General features: G+C 42.2%; 1 protein-coding gene across 3 annotated transcripts in view; it reads left to right on the top strand.

The window, feature by feature from the left end:
- The window catches only part of LOC149309109 (voltage-gated delayed rectifier potassium channel KCNH4-like), a 69,569-nt gene extending 54,072 nt beyond the window's left edge, over positions 1–15,497 (top strand). For 2 of the 3 annotated variants that reach the window (XM_089531805.1, XM_089531807.1), the window contains exons 12-16: positions 4,991–5,029; positions 7,807–8,174; positions 9,520–9,626; positions 11,602–11,678; positions 14,523–15,497. In XM_089531805.1, the coding sequence (XP_089387931.1) occupies positions 4,991–5,029; positions 7,807–8,174; positions 9,520–9,626; positions 11,602–11,678; positions 14,523–15,065 (1,134 nt within the window). In that variant the 3' untranslated portion in view covers positions 15,066–15,497. The remainder of the gene's footprint in view (positions 1–4,990; positions 5,030–7,806; positions 8,175–9,519; positions 9,627–11,601; positions 11,679–14,522) is intronic. The other variant, XM_089531806.1, reaches the window with a different exon arrangement.
- Positions 15,498–20,375: the final 4,878 nt, after the last annotated feature.

The raw sequence follows: 20,375 nt of genomic DNA, 5'->3' as shown, positions 1-20,375 counted from the left end.
CATATTTTAACTATTATATACCGAGATCTGACAAGCTTTGCTGAGCTGCAATGTCCCAACTAATTGTGTACAGCTAGAATGAGGGAGTGTTACTTTTTTGGACCACAACTTCCCAAATTCCACAGTCAGCTTAGCTGGTGTTCATACTAGCTGAAGTATTTTGAGAATTGTAGTCCAAAAAAGTAACATTTTCCAATTTTGTATATAGTTAATAGTTATCATGACTACTAATAGTCTAGATTATCTGCTATGCAATGTTTATGCCCAAGAGAAGCCTTTGTTAAAAACAGTAAGTACACAGGAAGCGGCTTTTACTTTTGCGAAAAAGGCCTACTCTGGCCTCCCACCCCTTGAAGGGATTTGCAGGCATTTTGAGGGAATGTATTTATTTGTTTGTGGGAGGATGCAGTGAAGAGGTACAGCCCTCCAAGCCCTCCCAGGGTGAATTAATATAGCCCCATAGCCACCCACTGGAACAATGGGAATTACACCAAGTATCCAACAGGAAAAGAAGTGCACAAGCCTGATGGATTTTCCCTGTTATTTATTAGTTAACACTTATATCCCACCTTTCTTCCAATGAGCTCAAGGTGGCATAGGAGTTTATCACACGGGATGGATCCCATGCAGAAACTGAATTTAAACTAGAAAAAAAACCTGTAAAAGAAAATGATGTTGGGGGTTAACCCAAACAAAAAGTGGAAAAAAACCTACAAAAGCAGGTAGATTTTCAGACGATGTTTGTGTGAAGGTGAAATAATGTGAAATTAACCCAAACGGAAAGTCACCAAAACCTACTCCTTTTTACTTTCGAGAACTTCCAAAAGTAAAAAGGAGTGGGTTTTGGCAACTTTCCATTTGGGTTAATGTCATGTTATTTTCTCTTTGCACAAACACGGGATTTTTCTAGTTTAAATCCCGTTTCTACATGGGATCAGACTTTTAAATCCCGTTTCTGCATGGGATTACAGCAATTTGCCTCCATGTAAAATCCATACATTGCTCTCTTCCTCCCCACTTTATCCTCACAGTAATAGGAATCCTGTGAGGCAGTAGCAAGAGATCTTATCACCTAGTGATCTAATTTCAGGACTAAAAGCCACAAGCCCCAATTCCCAGCCAGCATTCAGTGATTGTATACAGTAATTGGGTTTACATCTTGCATGTTCACAGGAGGGGAAAAAGGGGGATATGAAATGTGATCTAATAGGCCTGGATCTTTAAAAATTACAAACAAAATAAGCCAAATGCACAGTATCTTTTGTCTGTTTGGTTATTTAACTGCTCCACCCAGCAAATGATCAGCATGTGGGAAATGGTTTCCATTCCATAGAGTAGCTCAACCACATGAATCAGGCAGTGTTATTTAGTTTAAATGTTTGCATCAAGCCTTCCAGGCAGCTTACCGTGAAAGAACATACAGTTAAATACAAGTAAAAAAAGAAAAAGAAGGCAGTAATGACAAAGAAGATTCTTTGCTCCACCTGGTCACACACAAAAGGGGGGGAGGCTCCTAGACATGTAACCATTGTGTAGAGGAGGGGATTTCAGCAGGAGCAGAACTTCTTCTATACAACTGTTAAAGATTTTGGAACCCTATCTTTTTTTGCACATGGCCACCACTGTGTAGAGGCTCTTCTGTGTCCAGATTAGTAAAATACCATTCACTCTCTCTCTGATACACACACACGCACATGAATGCACATTTCTGGTTGTGGGATGTTTTGTGGCGACAGGGTTGGCTAATATTGGACAGAGTGGGGAAACTACCCCAGGCAGCAGATGCTGGAGGCAGTAGTGGCAACCTCCCAGCTGTTCCTTCCGAGTCTTCTAGCCTTTCCCAGACAAAGGATCTAGAGTATCAACAAAATCATTTCCTCCCTGTCCCGTTTCTCCTTCACTCCATGTCTTCCTCCGTCTACAGTTTTTCCCTTGGCCACAGCTTGCCCAAACTCCTGCTGATTGTGATGGTGGTTTTTGTCCACTAGGACCAAGACCGTGAACAGCCAGTAACCCGTAAGCTCTCCAACAGCCGTCGGATGGTAACATGCTTTGGGCGCTACCGGCCTGGGCTACATTCGAGCCAGTGACCTAGAGGTGAAAGGTCTTGTGTCCTAACCCAATCCTACTTCCCCCACCCCACCACCTCCCTCAACATGCCTTGCTGCTCCCACCTGGCATCACAACGATCCGCTCAGTGTCAAAAGCAATCCTGAACTTTCTTCTTCCCCTTCCCTTCCTGACACTTTGTTGTAGCACATGGAAAATTGTCTGTCCCTAGGTTTGTCTACTGTGATAGTGGGGTGCATTTCAGCTGCCCCCAAGAACTTGAAAAAGTAACCTTTTGGACTACAATTCCCAGCATCCACCCACAAACATGGTCACTGACTATACTGACTGGAGATTTTGATACCTGTTGTCCAAAAGATACTTTCCCCAGTTCTCTCCTGAACAGACAAGAAGGCTGTATATTGTGTCTGTGCATGGATTATTTTACAATTAAAAATCCTGTAAATAAATTTAGAAGTTTTCGGAAAAGGCCCTGCTCCGGCAAAGGTGAGAGTATGTATGGACAGAACCTGTCAGTCTGCAAAGAATAATAGTGTGCCTGCATTTCAAAAGGCCTGTCAGACATTCATCCCAGGTAGGAAGAATGTACCAGGGGAAGAAGGGGCTGGCATTGTGGCACTACAAACCTACTTTCCTCTGATCAAGATGTACATCACATTTTTTTTTGTTTTTCTAAGCAAGAACAAGCAAATAATTTTCACTCCTCTATTCTGGGCAACAATATGAGAGGTTTGGGTTTTGTTTTTTTACTATTTTTGTCATTTCATGCCTTCTTTGTGAAAAAAATAATTAATTTGCACAAAGTCCTCTTGTTTTTCTATAATAACAATTATGTGCAGAAAACCAAGATCTTTGTATACATTTCTCACCAAAAAAGGGTCCTTTCTTGTCAAGGATGAGAAAACTTGGCAGTGATCTTTACATAACTATTTCAGGAGCATTAAAGATCTCTACATAACATTACAATGGACACAGTGAACAGGTTAGGAAGCTTCTATCAAGGGCCATGTTCCTTTTCAGACATTATATCAAAAGTCACATGCGGCTGGTAATGGCACAGGTTAGAGCTATAAGTAGGTGGACCCAAAGATGTGTGCATGTGTACATATGCCTTCAAGTTGCCTCTTGACTTATGGTCACCCCAAGAATCTCATAAGGGAAGGAACATTCAGAGGTGGTTTTGATAGTTCTTTCCTCTGAAATAAAGCCTATAGCATCCACTATTTGTTGGCAGTCTCCCATCCAAGTCTCTCATCCAAGTATCAACTGGGCTGATCCCATTTAGCTTTCAAGATCAGATGGAATCTGATGCCTTTGTGGTATCTTAAACTAGCCTAGAGTAGGCATAATTGAAGTTTGCGACCTAAGCTAAAGTCTGCACAAAACAAGGCTGAGATACTCATGTGGCCCTTGTGTGAAGATTACCTCACACTTTTATTGTACAGTACTTAATTAAGAGAATTTAATTTAAATTGTTTATTAAGGCACTTAATCTTTCCAGATAAGCCTGGAAACTGTAGTTCTGCAAGATGTGTCGTTTAACAGAATTGTCAGTTTTTTTCTCGAACTAAAATTTCCTCTTCTGAAGAAGGAGGAGAGTGGAAGAGGAAATCAGAGGCAGGCGAGTGGATCAGTGAGAGCAACACTAGTTAACAGAACAAATAGCAGGAATCCAGGAAATGGATCTGACGCACTGGCAGTATCTATGTGCATTTCTTGTTTTTGGATGAGCTACTCTCTAGCCTTTTGCACTCCTTCCAAAACTTGCCTCTAGCAGCAGTTAAACATCAGGAGGGGCCACCGCTAACTGGTGAGGATGGGAGGGATGCTGGAGGAAATTCAGATGAAGAAAATGTAGCTGCTCTGGGCTCCAAAGGAAAAAAAAAGAAGGATGCAAACCATCTAGGAGAACACCCTCATTTCTTCCCCCTTCTGAGCTGAAGCCAGGTGCTTCTTCATCATCTGAATTTGCCTCCCCCATTCCCCATTGGGGCTTCTGAGGTATTACAGCTACTGGATGGAGGGAGGACATAGAACTGCTGGATGTAATCTCTTAGCTATTGTCTGTCAAAGCTGGGAAGGAACGAATCAAGCAGGTCCAGCTCTATTATTAGGCACCATGAGACAATAGCCTCAGGTAAAAGGTGTGAAAACCCAGCTTTGTGTTTCAGGCAACATTTCCAGCTCTCCCCACCTCCACTTATTTGCTGTCCTGAGGTATGATGGAAGATGTTGTTCCATCACCAGTACTGAGGCAAAATCCAACTGTTGGTCCACCCAACTTCTGGACATTAAATAATGCCTCCCACTATCTTGCCCAGTTCATCAGACAGCAAAATATCTTGGGCATGCCATGGGATCAAGCAAGGATCAATAGGCCAAGATTTGTTCAGGCTCCAAACCTTGGGCAACAAGTTTATATGACCTAATGAAAACCCTGTTGGTCCATTGTTTCACCTGACCTCTACTGAAATGATAGCTACAATATCATTATGAGTGCCAAAGTGTTGCAGAAGTAAGCAGAGGGACATCAAGAAAGTATGCCAGAAACTCACTCCCCTAACAGATTGTGTTTGTAGTGCAAGAAATACATTCCATAGGTCCTGTTTCTAAAGCCCTCTTTTCAATAATCCTGCTACTTTACAGCAGTTCCTGGAGATTTGCAATCTATCTAATTTCTGCTGGCAGGGGGGAAGGAAACCTTTATGTTTCACAGTTCAGGACATGATGGTTTTTCAGATGGTATTCTGGCAGAATGGACAGTAAATGTTTCATGATGTCAGAACTGTAGAAAAACCCTGTGTGTGTCAATCTTCTCTTAAACTTCTAACAAAGTTGTCAGCCTAACAACCAAAGACAGTGTTTGGGTAGTGGAAAGTGAAAGAACTTATCCTTTATGTGTTTTTGTTTTCCTTTTCAGGGACTTCTCCGATTCTCCAGGTCCCCACGTTTATCCCAGGTAGCTTGAATTTTCCTCTAGGGGAGCAGAGGGCAAGGATGGGGAAAGAATTCATGATCACAGGACAAACTGATTGGGGAGGAGGGGATTTCCAAGCATAATATCCTGATTTGAATTATATTCTCCTAAATATTTCACTCACACACTTATCATTCTCAGTTACTGTAATATTATTGATTTAGGGCAGAGTAAGTATGATTATTGGAATGTAGTGTGGGGTCCAAAGAGGAGATGTTCATTCATATGTACATCTACTCTCTTTGGCTTTAGGTAACATCCTTCTTTCTGTCATTGTTCCCCAACAACCACAGTTAAAATTGAACTTGTCACTTTATCTCTATACCCACAACGTTTTGCATTTCAGTCGACATTCTTACACACAGAGTGCTTATATAAGTTTAATCCCTAGACTCTCCACTCCACCCCATGCATCTGAGGATGTAGGCTCAAGTCTATGAAACCTCATGCTACCAGCTTCTTTCTTTCAGTTAGTCTCAAAGGTGCTCCAAGATCCCTTTGCTTCTTGATTTTCCAGATTAACAAGGCTATGTCTTTGAATTCTAACACCATAAATTTGGCAGGTTGATATTTGCCATCCTGACCTTTAAATTTAAACGGGTTTCAGTTTTTATCTAGAAGTATTTAATATTCAGGGGCATTATTTAAGTGGGATAATTAAATGCTTTATAGTCACATGGGTTTCAGTATGGGGAGAATTAAGTATGTGTTTAAAGCTGCAAGCGTATGTGCACTTAGTGTGGGTGAGTCCCATTGACCTCAGTGGAGTTCATTCCTGAGCAAGCATATATAGGATTGCACTATAACCTTCCTATTTAATGACACACAGTAATGCATAACTTTGAGGAATATTTTTAGAAAGACCTATGGCACGGGCCATTCAAAGTCAACATTTGAAAGTCAAATCTGACAGAGGTTTGAAACTAAAATCCTCAATTTTAATTTTGACCTATTCTAAATTTGTGTGAAATTCAGACCCCATTCTCACTAGCCCATTTGCTCTGGATAGAACTGGGTAGATCTGGTTGCCCTCATACCGAATCACCCCAGTTACAAGTGCCCACTACCCTTTATCTTGATCGGGGCAATTTGTCCCTCTGAAGTTCACATTTGCAGTGCCACTTTAAAATGGAGCCTCCTTTGTTGTCAATCAAATTCACTTCCGCTTTCGTCAAAGGTGACATATCCTACAGCCATTGGCCAACAGAATGGGTGCTTTCCTCCCTCCTTTTTTAAAAAAAAAGTGGCGGTAGTGTGCGCATATTCTGTCAACTTGTCAAATTTAAAAACCTCCAAAAGTGTGTGTGTGTGTGTGTGTGTGTTTTGTATTTGGGTCATTACAGATTATGGCAACCCTAAAATGACTCCATCCTGGGGTTTTCTTGGCAAGATTGGTTCCGAGGAGATTTGCCATTGCCTTTACCCTGAGGCTGAGAGAGTGGGTTTCCACAGCCTTCCCTCAGAATGCCATCCTCTTGCTTCCCCTTCGCTTCTAGCCCAGCATTTCCTCCTCTTTGGAACCTCTTCCCTTCCCTTCCCTTTCAGCCCAAAGCATTCACATAATAATAATAATAATAATAATAATAATAATAATAATAATAAGTCGCTTGCAGGGGAGGCCACCTGAATGCCATCTCTGCATCTGCTTTCCCTCCAATTGCCACCCCAGAATGCCACCTTTCCTTACATACACACATATAGCACAAGCATTCACACATTCTATCGATATGTATCAACCTGTAGAACAAGCATTCGCATAATTACAGTGCTTTAGAAATAAAGTTTAATAATAATAATAATAATTTATCACAATAATAATAATAATACCTCACCTCAGAATGCCATCTCTGTATCCTCTTTCTTTGCTTTCCCTCAGATTGCTACCCCAGAATGCCATTACATACACGTATGTAGCAAAAGCATTCACACATTGTATCAGTTTGCCAAATTTTAAAGGAACACAAGCATTCGCATATTCTGTCACACACACAACCTGTAGAACAAGCATTCACATAATCTGTCAAAAATAAAATTACAAAAAAGAGAGAGAGAGAGAGGAAGCTGCCTGTGAGAGGGAAGGCACTTTCCGCCCTCTGCCCTCCCTCTGACCTAAATCCTTCCTCTGAACTTGACCCGATCATGACCGAGGCCAAGTTCACATTTTCCAGCAGCGGGGAAACAACAGGGTTTTCCTAAAAGAAACGGGAAATAATCCACTTTTGGAAAAAACGCTCTAAGGGGGATTTGCCCTGGTTTGGGTGTGTAAAACCCTAATTCTGATGTGTTTAAACCAGTGCCATTGGGAACTTCCGACTTTTAATCCAAGTTACAATTTGGTACAAAAGGTAGTCTGAATGGCCCCGCAGATTTTGTCTTGGTCCCTGACTACTCCATCTGAACTCTAATATTCTAAGTGTTATAAAGGACAGTTTATTCCATGTGCTTCTCTTAGTTCTAATGATATTCAGCCATGACTATATGAAAATACTCTGATTGCATGACTCAGTCTTTGTGTAGAATGGGAAGAATAATGGTTAACCTTGCAAATAACCTTGTATTTAGGCTAACCATGTTGTCACAGACAAGACTTAAACTGGTTTCAAGTGCACATATAAAATGGTTTGTAATGGTTCTTTGCATGATTAATACATACCCTCAACATTGATGGTGCCACAAAATCACATGTATAGCATGAAGGGTTTAAGAAAAGGTTCCCCTTCGCCCCTGAACTATTGACATCCTTCTTTCCTTATGGCCAGCCTCATTCTGAAAGTGGTGCTGCCCCTGAGAAGCCCCTGCCCTCCATCCAGGAATACACTGAGGACACTGAGGACCTCTTCCAACCCTCACCTGCCACCATCACCCGCCGCAAACTCCTCTTGCCCAACCTCAACAGTCCCGTGAGGAAGGGCTCCTTCAGCAGCCTCCTAGGAGATGACCTGCGGCAGTTCTCAGCCCTGCGGCGAAATTGCCGGTCTCCAGCTCGCTGCAACCGAGGCCATAGTCCTTCTTCACGGTGTCGCCGGGAGGATCGATTCTCTGACAGTGAGATCACCAATGCGCGGACAATTGGCAAACTCCTCATTCCTTCTCTCATGAATTATGGACCCCCAGACCTCAGCCCCAGGTAAGAGCAGGGCAGAACGGTGCAGGACTTGCAGTGTCAACAGAACATTTTTATTGCGAAAGGCAATAGCATCAGTAGCCAACCCCATTCTCAGATCTTGCTTTTCCCTCTGATCTGAGCTGCAGTTCTCACAATACCTGAGGGTAAACTGGATTTTTGTAGCAAATATATCTTGTTGTGTGATATACTTGCGGGAATGAAAAGATCCTGGATAGTGCACATGGGGCATAATAGCCCCCTGTTCATAATTCCATGTCTCCTCAAACCTAGCAGATACCAATTCCTCTGGGGAATGGAGAGATGACTGGGCAGTAGGAACTACCTCTCTGTGCACTGCAGTTGGCTACAGATAAAGGAAGCAGAATGATAACCTTGTCTGGTTGCTTCTCTTCTTGTAGCAGCAGCCCCATGGAGCTTGTCAATTGCTTGGGGCACAGAGCTGGATGGAGCTTCTTGTACTCTCTTGGACATGTCATTAACAGTATTTTGGTTTGGCTTGATCTTGAATTGGTAACTTGAGGCCATACAGACGGGTTGGTTCAAGCTGCCTGTTTAGCCCCACTTCTGTGCTGCAGCATCCGCACGCTGCAGCACAGATGTGCCACCAAAAAGAAGCTACCTAGAGCAGCTTCTTTTTTGTGATGTTGCAAACAGGAAGGGGTGCCGCCATGCTGCCACTTCCTGTCAGCGATGTCTGGACACTGCATGGCGTTGGCATCATCATGGCGGCCCCCGTGTGGACCGGAGGTCACCATGATGGCGGTGTCTGTACATATTAGGGTTCCAGAGCGTGCAGTTGCTGCTCCCGAATCCTAGAATTGATGCCGCCGCGCTGCTTCCCGTCCATCTGTATCAGGCCTAAAAGACACATTAAGTTTAAGAATTATAAATGGCTCAACACAAATGTTTATTATTTTAAGACTCTTCTTGAGGAGCATGGCAGTGGGGACGTTTCATGATGAGTGCCTGCACTTCCAATATACCACAGCACTGCTGGATAAGGGCTTGTCAGTTGATACAGTAAATCATTTTTCTTACCAGCACTGGGAAATTAATGCATGTACACTGAAATGCAGGGATAAAGCAATGCCTCTGTGTTCATAGAGCTGTTGATGATGAGGTTCAGTTCATTCATTTCCAGCTGCCTGACTTCCTCGCCTTTTTTATCTGTTAAATTTCTTTCCCTCCCTTTCTTCCAATGAGCTTGTGTACCCTCCACCATGCCCCTTGAGGTAGGTTAGGGTTCATTTGTGAGTAGGGATTTGAACCTAAAAGCTATTGTTTAGCCCTGTCCTCCTACCCTTTGATCCCCTTCTAAAGCTGACTTATCTCCCACCCTCTATAGAGTTGTAGATGGAATTGAAGATGATAGCAGAGCATCAGAGACACAGACCTTTACTTTCAACATGTACCAGCCTCTCCAGAACTCAGCACAAGAGCCTCCTGTGTCAGGTAACCTTGGCAAATAAGGAGAGGGGGTCCTTCCACCTAACAGAGTTTAATAGGCCATGTAGGTATTAACTATCCATGTTCATTAACCAAGCATCTTATAAGGTAGTGAGACCCTTCAGTTGGCTCTGAAAATCTCAACTGGACATTAAGCCTAATCAGAAGCAATCAAATTAAAATGGCACATCTCTTCACTGATTTTGTTTGAAGCCAGACACTATGACTAACAGGTTCAGAATGAGCCATGATACTAAACCATGTCTTGAAACTGTTTTGGCTTGTTCCAAAACTGTTAACTGATTGAGACAAAATGGGAAACAATAGTTAATGGATGTCTTCCCAAATTGCTTGGTCTTCTGCCAAGGGAGGACTCTGCGAAGGGACTGTGTGTGTGTAGGCAAACGGTGTGCTAATATCTCAGTTTATTAACTGATTGTCTGAATTCTCCACTGTATACATGTGTGGGGTTATTTTTTTAGAGGGGGTGGAAACATTCTTCTATTATAGCTACATTACCCAGTATTCTCTGCAATCCACCATCCATCCATTCTCCATCCTTGTGCTCAAAGATGCTTATTTGATAAGTATTGAGGAATAGTGGCTACTGTTTATGAAATACCCAATGAACTCAGATGGAACTGGAGAGCAACAGTTTGACAGTCATATATACTCAAGAGTAGAGACAGAAATGTGCTTTGCCTTGCCTGATGAAACCTGAACAATGATAAAGCTGCATGCTTTGAAAGACCATGCTTCTCTGTAGATCATTTTGTCCACACAAAAAAGTTAAGTCTCCAGTGTTTTCTTTCCACCTGGAACCTGATTCTGTAAAAGGTCATCCTTTGAATTTCCTACCAGAAAGAAATAGATAGTGTGAAACAGTAGGAATGGATCAGCCCTGTGAACTTCACACAGTACCGTTCCACCCAAGCCTTTGATTGTTAAGGAGGAATTTTAATGAAAAAATTTGTGCAGATGGATCTTGATATTTATTTATTTATTTATTTATTTATTTATTTTCTATACCACCTTTCTCCCAGAAAGGACCCAAGGCAGCTCACAAATAAAACCATTTTAATAATAAATAAATAAATAATAAAATTTTTATTTATATGCCACCCTTCCTACGATCAGGGCGGCTTACAACAATATAAAATATACAAAAATACATAGTTACAGAATTAAAAACAAACAACAAGCAAAAACCCCATAGCCCAACCTCTTGGCCACGGAAGAGGAGGGAGGCCCACAGGATATTTATTCGGGGAATGCCTGTTGGAATAGGAAGGTTTTAAGATCCTTCCTAAATTGGGCCAGGGTAGTAGACGAGCGGAGCTCTGTGGGCAGCGCATTCCAAAGGGCTGGGGCAGCTATGGAGAACGTCCTCCGAGTGGTGGAGGCCAACCTAGCCCCAGGCACCTTCAGCAGCTTTTAAAACTTTACAATAATTTTTTAATTGAAAAATTGAAAAAAAACATTAAAAGCAACTAGCTAAAAGCTATAAAACATAACAACGTACAAAGGTAAACAAATCTTTAAATAATGTATACTTGAAGTGCAGAATTTCATTGTTTTCTTGGTGCAGAATTGGGCCTATATCTATGGGTGGCTCCCAGGACTGAAGGCTTCTCCATCCCTTGTTATGATTTGTATGCCCTACTTATGGGAAACGGGTATATAGAACATAAGGTTAGATTCTCTCTGACATTTTCATCTCCACGTACATAGGTTTTTGTGTTTTATTTCTATGGAGGCATATCCAGTGTTTCGACCCTCATCTGCATTTGACCTGGTATAACCGGTGAAGTGAAAAATGGGTTTTAGCAATTCTTAGCTCTATCTGTGTCACCAAATATAGCCCAGTAGTCCCTTTCTCACATGAACCCACTGTCAGGGGATTAGTTAGGAAACAATCTATGGCTCTCTTTTTTTCATCTTCTCATCTTTCCCTTCTCCTTCCCTTGGATTTTTCTCACAGGGATTGAAGAAGCCATCCCTGTGTTAAATTCAGAAGCTGATGAGGTAAAGGAGAACATCAGGAGGCTCAATCAAGAGGTAGGATGCAGAAGGTCTTAATTTGTGGAAGGTCTCACTACAGCTGAGTCTTTCTTGCATCTGGTTTATCTATACCAGAAAAACGAGACCTGGCAAATGTAGTGTCATGTTTAAGTATCTTATTGTGCAAAGTTAAGTTAAAATGCAATATATGTTCCTTGCATGTATCCGCACTACATAATTATACCACAGTGATACCACTTAAATTTCCATGGCTTCATCCTATAGAACCTTGGATTTGTAGTTTTGTGAGGAGGACTCAGAATTCTTTGTCAGAAAAGTATGATGTTGTAGTTTGAGGTACAGCCAATAATATTTCAAAGAAGCACCTGGAGGTTGTTTTAGTTGTTTTATTAGCTTTAAAAAAAAGCCCTGACATATTTTGGTCTGTAAACTCTTAAGACCTTCTTCAGGGCTTATATCAAATCATAAAAGGAAGGGTCATAAATACATGCCAGGCTTTCTTTTCTTTTCTTTCATTTTCTTCCTTAAAAAAACAAATGAACTAATAAAACAACCATCCTTTGAGCGTTTTGTGAAGTGCCTGTTTTTCCCCCTACATAGTGCAGAAGCAGGCACCTTACAATCCCAGCACTTCATATAAAATAGCTATGAAAGTGAAAGTGGTATCAAACTGCTATAAATTTGCCGTGTGCATAGGAGCAGGAAAAAGTGCCCCTAAGCAGAGTCCATTTCCCTTACCGCAGTAAGTAACAACAGAAAAATCTTCACAGATCAGACAGTAGGGGAAAGGGCTATATAATCACAAGACATGAAAATCCTGCATTTCTGGGGCTTTGTCTCTTACTTACATCTATTTGAGACTCTTCCTTCTCCACTCCCACTCCTAAACATATAGGCAAGTTGGATGGCCTCAAGAATCAAAATCATATTCATAGTCAAATATGACCACTTGCTTCCAGCGCCTGGTTTCTTTTTTCTGTGTCTCCTTGTGTGTGTGTTTTCATGTCTCTGGAAGGGGGAGGAATGAGGGAGAAGATTTTTGTGTGCATCGCCGGTGTTGGCGTTTCTGACTCAGGGTGTCAAGGTTTAAATTTAGCATGGGTTGGTGACAATTTCATAGCAACAAAGCCAACCTTCTCCTTCTCCCAACTACCACCCCTGTGTTCCTCATTCTTAGTAAGAACCCAAGTTAGGCAGCACTTTCCCCCACCATAGTCTCCCTGCCCACCCAGTGCCTCTAGTGGCTCATCCTCTTCCTTTAGTGACTCTGAAGCTGAAATGAACATAGCAAAAAACAGAAGTCTAGACTCATATTTTTTTTAATTCAATTTTTAAATTTTTTAAATTTTGGATCACACAGTACCAATACTATATGAGCTTGGAAAATTAATTTTTGGACTACAACTACCAGAACCACCACCACCACCACCATACCCTGCAGCATAGCCATTCTGCACTCCTTTTTTACTTCATCTGCCAGCCTATTTTCCAAATGGCCCATTGGGCCATCAAACACATTCTTTAGTCCAGTAGCCAAACCCAAATGTTAATTGCCAAAACAGAAATCCATTAGCAATTTGGTAAAGATATTACCAGCAGTGTTGGAGGGATCCTGAGAATTGTAATCCAGAAAGTAACATTTTCACCTGTTTGCGGGAACGAATCGTGGGACTGAGTGCAGGGTGTAATTCCTTCCTGCCGTTTTAATATGAAAGAGCTTTCACAAGAAGCTTTCTATGATTCTATGGCCTGTTACAGACTGCCAAAATAAAGCTGCTTCAGGTCTCTTTGGAGGTATGCTGTTTAAATGATGCATGCACCCTAAGAATCCGGAAGCTGCACCAAAGCTACACTCCAGTGTTTAGGAATGGAGTGTGGCTTTGGCGCAACCTCCGGCCTCTTAGGACCCATGCATCATTTAAATAGCATACCTCCAAAGAGACCCGAAGCAGCTTTATTTTGGCAGTCTGTAACAGGCCTAAGATTCTAAATCTGTAAAGTCTGTTGCTGATATTGCCATTTCAGAAAATGGATTATGGGTAAAGTGAATTTGAGAGATAAGAGACTTGATATGGCCACAGAGTTACTCCATACCTGACACTGGAGTTGACTGTACTGCTTTCTTTTCAAACTGGTGGCTGTCAGGATGAATGTGTTCATTACGGATTGCAGGGCTACTATAAGCAGTATTTCAGAGACCACAGGGTGAAACAAGAAGCATCTCTTTCCTTAATCTCAATACTCCTATGACTCAGCAGGTGATTCTGGCCAAGGCCTTAACCCACATCGAAATACTAATTCCAACCAAAACAGAGCCCTGAAAGTGTGTGTGTGATAACATGGCTGAAGGAATTCTGGGGGATTTAGTCTAAAAAAGGATCAACATTTCAAAGCACTATTCCTACCATACAGGAGTGTGGTGTTGACTTATGTGTAACACTCTTAAAATGCTGTATAAATTCTAGTATGTAGAGAGATTTTGTATCACCTTTGAGATTAACTGAAAGAAAGAAGTTGGCAGCATGAGCTTTCGTAGGCTAAATTCAGATGCATCTGAGAAAGTAGACTTTAGTCTACAGAAGATTGTACCACCACCACCAACTTCTTTCAGTTAGTTTCAAAGGTTTTACAAGATCTCAAAAGCTTTCATGGCCAGCATCCATAGTTTTTTGTGGTTTTTTGGGCTATGTGGCCATGTTCTAAAAGAGTTTATTCCTGACATTTTGCCAGCATCTGTGGCCACAAAGCCCGAAAAACCCACAAAAAAATATCTCTGCATACTGATTCTACAGACTAACACAGCTATATTTTTGAATTCTACCACTGTATAAATTCTAGGAATTACTTCTTTTTCTGATTCTGATTTTCTTACTCCTCCAGATCAGCAATCTGAACCGGGAGGTTTCCCAACTCAGCCGGGAGCTGCACCATCTGATGAGCCTCCTTCAGAGTCAGCTGGCTGCTCAGTCTTCCTACCTCCCTGCCTCAACCTGTCCCCACAATTGCAGTCAAAACTCTCCTTCCACACCTCCTGTCAGCAGACTGCCTTTTTCTCAGACCTCTGCTTCCATGCCAACCTGTGGCCTCCTGGCCTCCTCAAGTATAGACTTTTCTGCCTTCACCAGCTCCCCACCTTCTGTCATCTCCAATTGCACAGAGCCCTTGGAACCCCAGGAAAAGAGGGGTTCTGCCTCCTGTGGCCCTGCAAGTCCCTCATACCGGTACCATTCTCCGCGGGCAGACACAGGACACAGAAACCGTCACCGCAGCCAGACAGCCAATATGACTTCTTGTTCAAGTTCTCCCATGTTGTGTCCTGTTACCTCGCTCTCCCCAAGAAACTCTTTTTCCACCTGCTCAGGGCAGAGCTGTCCGCCTACTACACACTTCTTTTTTCGGTCAAGTTCAGAGAGCTTTCACTGATGCCAAGGAACCTCCTGCCACAGCTTATTTCTTTTGTATACTTGGTGCTCTGAACTCGGTGGCTGCCAGCACCATCATTTGTGTTGTTCTTTCTTTGTTACCAATAGATTTATTTTCTTTTTCCATCACTCCACAAGAGATGAGGTAGAGTTATTCCTTGGAGAGAGAAAACGAAGCTCAGCTTTGGATTCCAGCTTTTGAGCTTTTTGGTTTTTAGGGCTGTTTTGAAGCAGGGATAAAGAACCTATGGCTTCCCAAACGTTTTGGCCTAAAATTCCCAGCATTTCCACCCAGTATGGACAATGATAAAGGATGTGGGAATGATAGTCCAAAACATGTAGAAGAGCAAAGATTCCTCACTGTTCTTTTAAAGGGCACTTTACATAAATTGGGCCTGAACAGACAGGCCAAAATAAATCTGCTTCGAGTCACTTTGGAAGTATCTTAAGAGGCCAGAAGCTGTGCCAAAGCTGTGCTCTAGTCCTTAGGACTGGAGTGTGGCTTTGGTGTGGCACCCGGCCTCTTAGTACTCATGCATCATTTAAACAGCATACCTCCAAAATGACCCGAAGCAGCTTTATTTTGGCCTGTCTGTTCAGGCCCATTGAAACACAAATCTTGCTGGTACGTTTTGAAGGCAATAATATTTACACACTGATTTTCCAGACTCAATAATATATACCCTGTTTGTCTTCAAAACCCCAAATATAATAGCATCCATCCAGTCCATCAGTCAGCATGTTAAGAATTAGAATTATGCATGTGTGTGAATCATAGGGCTGAGCCAAACGATTTTGGTGCTGGAGGCGCCACTGTTGCTAGTTAACCTGAGGCATGAACCATCAGGAAGTTCAGCTACACAAGCTTGAGTGAAAATAATGGGAACTGCACAAGAACAATACTTGCACCATTCAATTTGTTATTAGTGAGGCTTGTGTGAGAGATTCTCCAGTGGATTCTGCCCCATGGATCAGCTCTGTCTATATTCCTCTGGGCCACTCATGATTGGGCCCCAAATGCACTGCCTGTGGCAGTCATCTCATCTTGTTTCATGGTAGCACTGCATCTGGAGAGCCCCATAAGAAATAAGCTATACCATGAGGCAAGATGAGATGGATATCTTACCTCATTTGTATGTGTGTTTCTGTAAGTCATTTCAAAGTAGGGGCAATCACTAGATGAATTTTCTTCAAGTTTGTTGCATCTTGAGTTTGCCCCTTTCCTCTCCACCACCAAATGTCAGAACTGGGATCTCTTGCTTCTAGACAGTGGTTGTTTTTCAACCCTGCTATAGAGCCAAAACTTTTTTTTCTATAAAATTATTATTTTCTCTCTCTCTCTCTAGTGTCTTTAATATGATGAAAAGAGGTACAAGAGGGAGTATGTGATCCTTCTGTGAAACATCTGGAAATTAAAGATTTTTGTTTTTCTACCTGTTGTAACAGTTCTTGTGGATAGAGGGGATGTGTGTAACCAACACACAGAGGAGAGAGCTCTGGGTAAATACTGTGGCATTGGCTTCATTCTTTCCAGTCTGAAAAAAGTAGTTTGGCTAATTAAAGTCAATCTCTCTTTTTCATTTTCCCTGAGGTGTAATGTATCCTGACAGTTCAACACTGTCAGGCTGGCCTAAGACATTTTGTTCCCTCAAAGGAAGAACGAGTCGACATCCCTTTCCGTATACAAAAGCTAATTGTATGGTAGTTGAAACTTTCTTCAATACTGTCCTGTACTACATATAAGGCATTAAACTAGTTTAGGGAGCACAAGGTTGACTGTGTGGTACACAAGTTCTCCAGCATCTGCCACCTGAGGTGACCCCCCTCAGTCTCTGCCTAATGGTAGGTCTGGTCCTTCCATAGCTGTTCAGTTATGAAGAAAAGGTGGCATAGCTAGGACTAGTCACCAAGGCAGGGACCCCCAGGGAGTGGAAGGTGATAGGGTGCCAGGAGCAAAAAAAAAAGCCTGCTGATCATGCAAATGGTTATAGATATTCATTTTATTATTATTTTTCCTTCAGATACATACATCTAAATACCCTAAAGATACCAGTTCCCTTCTGATCTTGGAAGCTAAGCAGGGTCAGCTCTGGTTAGTACTTGGATGGAAGACTACCAATGAATACCAGGTGCTGTAAGCTAAATGACTGGCAAAACCCTCTCTGAGCATTCCTTGCCGAAGAAAGCAAGGACTCATGCACACATATATTTAGCATCTGGAGGCCTGCATATTCCCCTTCCCTGTCCTGAATCATAGATGTGGTGGAATGAGCTGTGATCATTCATTCACAAGAAAATTCAGTTTTAAAGGGCCATGTTAGTCCATTCCTGGAAAATCGACAACTAATCTAGCGGCCCTTAAAAAATGGGTCTGATGAAGTGGAAGGCTGTGCGTGAAATCTTATGCTAAATAAAACTTGTTAGTGTTTAAGCTGACACAAGAAAAATGAACTGAATGTTTTTCAGTATTCGCTTTGTAAAAAGAAGAGATCTGCCTACCTGGGGGCACAAGCTGGGACTCTGCACATCAGTACCAATGTATGTGTGTATGGGAAAGTCTCATTTGAGATACAGTAATATATTCTGAATATGCTCATAAGTACTTTCCCCCAGAACAAACACACATCAGCCCTCAAAATCAAGAACTGTGAAGTAGGAATCTGAAGGAGATGTAATATTTTTATTTTATTTTATTTTGATTATTACAGAGACTTTTTTCTCTTTTTTTAATGCTCTAGTGCAGTGTATTCAATGTGGTGGAACCAGTGCCAGTCTATAAAGCACTGGCTACCAGTGTGTGAAAGACATACCATGTGACAGCCACTGTGGCATAGTGGTTTAAATGATGGATTAGGACTATGGAGACCAGGGTTCAATTCCTTGCTCAGCCATGAAAGCCACTGGGTGACCTTGGTCAAGTCACATACTCTCAGCCTCAGGGGAAGGAAATGGCAAACCTCCTTTGCACAAATTTTCCAAGGAAACCCCATGATAGGGTTGCCATAAGTCAGAAACACCTTGAAGGCATACAACACCACCAAAACTAGTGTGTGATGAGTTTCCAAGAAACTGTGTAAAAATGATAATATAACACAGGTAAAGTAGTGCACAATAACAAAGAGTAGTGCTCCCTAGCACATTGGGACAAACATGCCAGTCCACAACACCAGATAGTTTGAGAAGCACTGATATCAAAAGCAGGGGGCATCAAGGTATCACACAGTTCTGCTTTCAGCTCTCCTGAAGGAAGAGAAACAGCTGCATCTGCCAAACAAATAAACAACTAGCATCTTTCCATTGATAAGTCAGTGGGCTGTAGAGGTTTGAGCACTGGTTTGTGACTGTGGAGACCAGGATTCGATTCCCAGCTCTGACATATAAACTTGCTGGGTGATCTTGGGCAAGTCACACTCTCTCAGCCTCAGGGGAAGGCAATGGCAAACCCCCTTGGAGGAAACATGCTAAGAAAAACCCTGTGATAGGATCACCCGAGGCTCGCTGTAAATTGGAAATGACTTGAAGGCACACAGCAACAACAAACCTTTCCATCCATCCTTTCTTTGTTCAGGACGATTCTGGCTCTGCAATGGCTGAGCATCTTAGACAGCATCCTTGTTGCTACGGCAACTGTTGCCATTGCTTTGGTGGTCACTACAGAGTTGCATAGAGACTGGAACAGACTACAGTGGGGGGGATTGCATACAAGATTATATGTCCCACTGCAATATCCTTCTCCAGGTCCCTGAGGCCAGGCCCTTTGATTAACCTCTTCTCTGGGATTCGGCTTTGTTGTCATGATGGGACACACATCTCCTAGCAACGCAGCACAGCTGCTTGCACCATGACAACGCTGGCCTGCCTTTCTTCCTAATAAGACCTGAAGGGGAATTTCATTTCATCATCCCCCCCCCCCCCCCCGAGCGGACTTGTCTTGTGCACTTATGCAATGACAACATCTAACCCCAAGCTAACCCAGCAGTGCTCTTTCAAGGGGGTAAGAAGTGAGGTGCAAATATATATGGGGAAAACAATCCATGTGTGTATATTCATTTACAGTCGGCCCTCCACATCCAGGGATTCTTCATCCAGGGATTCCACTATCCACGGCTTGAAAATATTCCAAAAATATATGAATTCCAGAAAGACTACTAATTATTATTATTCTTAAAGAATAGTTCTTAAAGAATTAAAGGATAATAATTATTTAATACTTATTGTTTTTAATTATCAAATATGAATAAAGATATTTTCAACAGCAAAAAAGAAAACCTTGATTTTGCCATTTTATTGTTTGGTTTTTGTATGTTGTGTGCCTTCTGACTTACGACGACCCTAAGGCAAACCTATCGTGGAGTTTTCTTGGCAAGATTTGTGCAGAGGGGGTTTGCCATTGCCACCCTCTGAGGCTGAGAGAGTGTGACCTGTCCACAGTCACCCAGTGGGTTTCATGGCTGAGCTGGGAATCGAACCCTGATCTCCAGAGTCACAGTCCAACACTCAAACCACTATGTCATTGTATATAATGGACTCTGGGCACCCATTAGCTTACACATTGTAAACCACTTAGGGAGTGCTTAAGTGCACTGATAAGCAGTATAGAAATGTACTTGCTATTGCTAATGCTATCCATGGATTTTAGTATCCACGGGGGTCCTGGAACCAAACCTCAGCAGATACCTACTGTATTTATCTACAGAAAAGGTCCCAAACTGGATAAAATGCATTACACAAGACACCCAATATCATATTCTTGCATTCTGTTTCCATGAATTCAAAATATTTGTTCACCTTGCCGCACACCTTGCAGCATGCTGTGCTACGTTGCTAGATGTGTCACTTGTCTATCATGTATTATTCCCTCAAAGTGGTTTTCAAAATCAATGAAACAGTGCCTCTGAGCTTGCACAGAAGGCTTTCCACCTCCCTTGTAGGAATCGCAATCAACTTGAGGAACAAGGGTAAGGACTTCTAGCTCAAAGGGCAGAAGGGCTCTGCTCCTCCCTTGTTTCAAATATGGAGGGGAAGGTGATCTTCTTTGTCTTTACCTGAAGCGACCCCTACTGGACAGATCCAAAACAGCAACTTGGGGGCACTGGAAACACTGCAGGTGGAGAAAAGTGTGTATAAACACATACAGCTGTGTATTTGAGAACCTCTTTTTCTTGAAAGGTGCATTAAGGTCAACATATTGCAGTGTGGAACATTCATGTTCAGGCTGCCAGTCAAGCCCTCTTCCTGGATACTTTATTCCACCGTTCCCTTGTTGTGGTGTGCCTTCAAGTATGAAGTCGAAGGCTTTCACAGTTGGCAT

This window comes from Sceloporus occidentalis, unplaced genomic scaffold (assembly GCF_023333645.1).
Source record: "Sceloporus occidentalis isolate IW3139 unplaced genomic scaffold, rSceOcc1.0.p SCAF_7, whole genome shotgun sequence".
NCBI classification, from domain to species: domain Eukaryota; kingdom Metazoa; phylum Chordata; class Lepidosauria; order Squamata; family Phrynosomatidae; genus Sceloporus; species Sceloporus occidentalis.
The sequence above is the reverse complement of the archived record's forward strand: the minus strand, read 5'-3'. Positions and strand labels throughout refer to the sequence as shown.